Below are 2,500 nucleotides of genomic sequence, written 5' to 3' on the forward strand. Positions count from 1 at the left end.
AGCATTTTTTCCTCTAATTAATTATCTGCGGCCACATTTTTAACTTCTGTCAGTCTTCCACATGAAAGGAAGGTTTGGTGTCAGTGATGTCGATTTAATAGTGTGCAATTAGGTTCACTTAAATGGCTACAATGTTCTAGCATTCGAATTTAACTTTTTTTTTTTTAACACTGAAGTGATAAGAGAAACATTCAAAGCAGTTTGGAGAGGGTATTCTAATGTTTTTGCAATGCTGGGTCATGTAGGGAGTTTAATACATATATTCATTAATAAGTAAATATGTGAATGTATAAAATAAGTAAACAATAAGATGAATGAATGTATGGATAAATCAGTTATGTTATCTTTTTATCATATTTTATCGTATGATCTTAACAGTCCAATTTCATCAATCCCCAAATGTTTTAACGTTCGTGACACAATAGCTTATCCAGGTTATTGCGTTTTTTTTTTGTTAATTTTAAAACACTCTAATTATTACACACACACACACACACACACACACACACACACACACACACACACACACACACACACACACACACACACACACACACACACACTGTGGCGTTTCGTGGCGTCGCTCCCTCGTGAAAGTACAAAAAGAGTGACTTGTTCCTGATGGCGTGTGACCCAGCGTTGTGAGGGGCAGGTCAAGGGGTCAAGTTAAGGTGAAATTTGGGGTCAACAAAGATCGGTTACATAGAGTCCCTGCCTCTCCCTCCCTCTCTCCTTCCTCCCCTCACTCCCTTCCAACCCTCCGTCCTTGTTTCCCTCCGAATGCTCCCTCCTTCCCTCCTTCATCGGTTTCTTCTTTCCTTCTCACCCTCTTTCCCTCCCTTCCTTTCTCCATTCCCTTCATTCCGTTTTTTCTTTTACCTCTGTTTTGCTTACTTTCCTGCGTCTTCTCTCTATCCCTATATATCCATCTCTTCTTTTCATCTCTATCTAGCTATACCTTTCTATTTATCTATCAGTCCATCAATCTGTCTGTTTATCTATGTATCTATGTATCTATCTATCCATCTCTTCAGTAGTTTCCACATCTCTTTCCTTTCGTAATGAACTTATCTACTGGTCTGTTTCTGGGTTCTGTGGACGGCATGATGGGTGAGGCGGGACGGGGATAACTAACTCTCCTTCCTAGCAGCAACCCGTCTAACTGGCCTTGCTCACCCGTGCGTCTAGATCACCGATGCACCTCCTTGCCGTATACATGTAGCGCCCTCCCTCCCTCCACCGCCCCTCTCTTCCCCTCCTGCCTGTGCGTTGAGCCTGCTTTGTTCTGGGAGTAAGATTTTTTTTAGAGAGCATTGAGGCGTTAGGTTTATGAAGGGAGTATCTTGAATTTCTCAAGTAGAGTTAGATGCTACTACAGTGGGGGGCGGAGACGTGAACCTTGGTGAGGGCAGAACTCTTTTATTTTTATTTTTTTTCTGTTTATTGTCTTTTTATCCCTGTCAGTTTGTTAGTTATCTTGAATACTTTTATCATCTATTCATCTAAAACTTACTATCTGCTTTCCTGTCTCTGTTTATCTTTCTGCGTTTGTGGACGACTGCCTGCAACGCGCATTGAGAGGAAAGGCTTTTAAATAAGCGTTGAGGCATCAGGGTGAAGGTTAAAACGTACTATCTCTTTTGTTAGATTGCCCCGTCAGGAGCCGAAGGCACGCACCCAGGTGGGGACAGAAGGGCAATAACAGGAGCAGCGGGGCGGGGAGTGGAGGAGAGGTAACGCTGCTGGAAGACCTTCGGGCAACGACATATAAAAAAGGGCATGAATACCCCGGCACGGCACAGCGATCTGCCACATCAGCTGATTTGGACGAGTCTCCTACCCTGAACTATGCCACTCCTTGCCTTGGTATTGTAATCTTAGCGATGTATCCTTGCACAGACGAGTTAGAAGACGTATAGATGTTTGAAAAATACAACGAGTGTAGCGTCCCGTCGTTGCCTACGTCACCGTGCGGGCCGTGGTGGCAGCCTAGCGAGTAGGACTGAGCAGGTGAAGGAGGCAGCCGCGCCAGTCTATATCCAGGTGTCGGAGGGAGAGGTTACGCTCTTCACCCCTCCGCCACCCCTCCCACCACCCTCCCGCCCTTGATCCTGTCTGTGTGATGCAGATAGGCTAAGATACAAGTGCCCGAGAGACGGAGAAGTGCCGCCATTTCAGACGTCAGAATAGTACTCGGATTTATTCTGATTTGTTTTGAAGAGAAAAAAATTACGTCTTTTCGTTCATGGGTCGAATATTAATGAGTTATATTCTCCGCCATGAAATGTGCGAGCCAAGCAGAGTTGTAGCCTGGATATACCTCACGTGATAGCCGGCAAGCCCAGCGAGATGAGGTGAGTGTTGCTCCTCGTGATGGTCCTTCAAGTTTATGTGGGAGGCAGTCAGTCCGTCGTGTGAATTTACTTGCATACTGTCGATCATGTTTATTTTTACCCATAGGAAGTATCAAAATCTTACATTGTCTTTGCTTGAAGCGTAC

At 44.7% G+C, this 2,500-nt stretch overlaps 1 protein-coding gene across 7 annotated transcripts in view; it reads left to right on the top strand.

Annotated features, from left to right (window-relative positions):
- The window catches only part of LOC127000010 (uncharacterized), a 238,333-nt gene that overhangs the window by 25,307 nt on the left and 210,526 nt on the right, over nt 1-2,500 (top strand). Inside the window, exon 1 of one of the 7 annotated variants that reach the window (XM_050863387.1) lies at nt 2,068-2,354. The exons of the other annotated variants lie outside the window; for them this stretch is intronic. Within the exon in view, the coding sequence (XP_050719344.1) occupies nt 2,350-2,354 (5 nt within the window). The 5' untranslated portion in view covers nt 2,068-2,349. Of the gene's footprint in view, nt 1-2,067; nt 2,355-2,500 lie in introns of those variants that run through there. 7 annotated transcript variants of the gene reach the window in all.

The sequence above is a fragment of the Eriocheir sinensis genome, chromosome 17, assembly GCF_024679095.1.
Source record: "Eriocheir sinensis breed Jianghai 21 chromosome 17, ASM2467909v1, whole genome shotgun sequence".
NCBI classification, from domain to species: Eukaryota; Metazoa; Arthropoda; class Malacostraca; order Decapoda; family Varunidae; genus Eriocheir; species Eriocheir sinensis.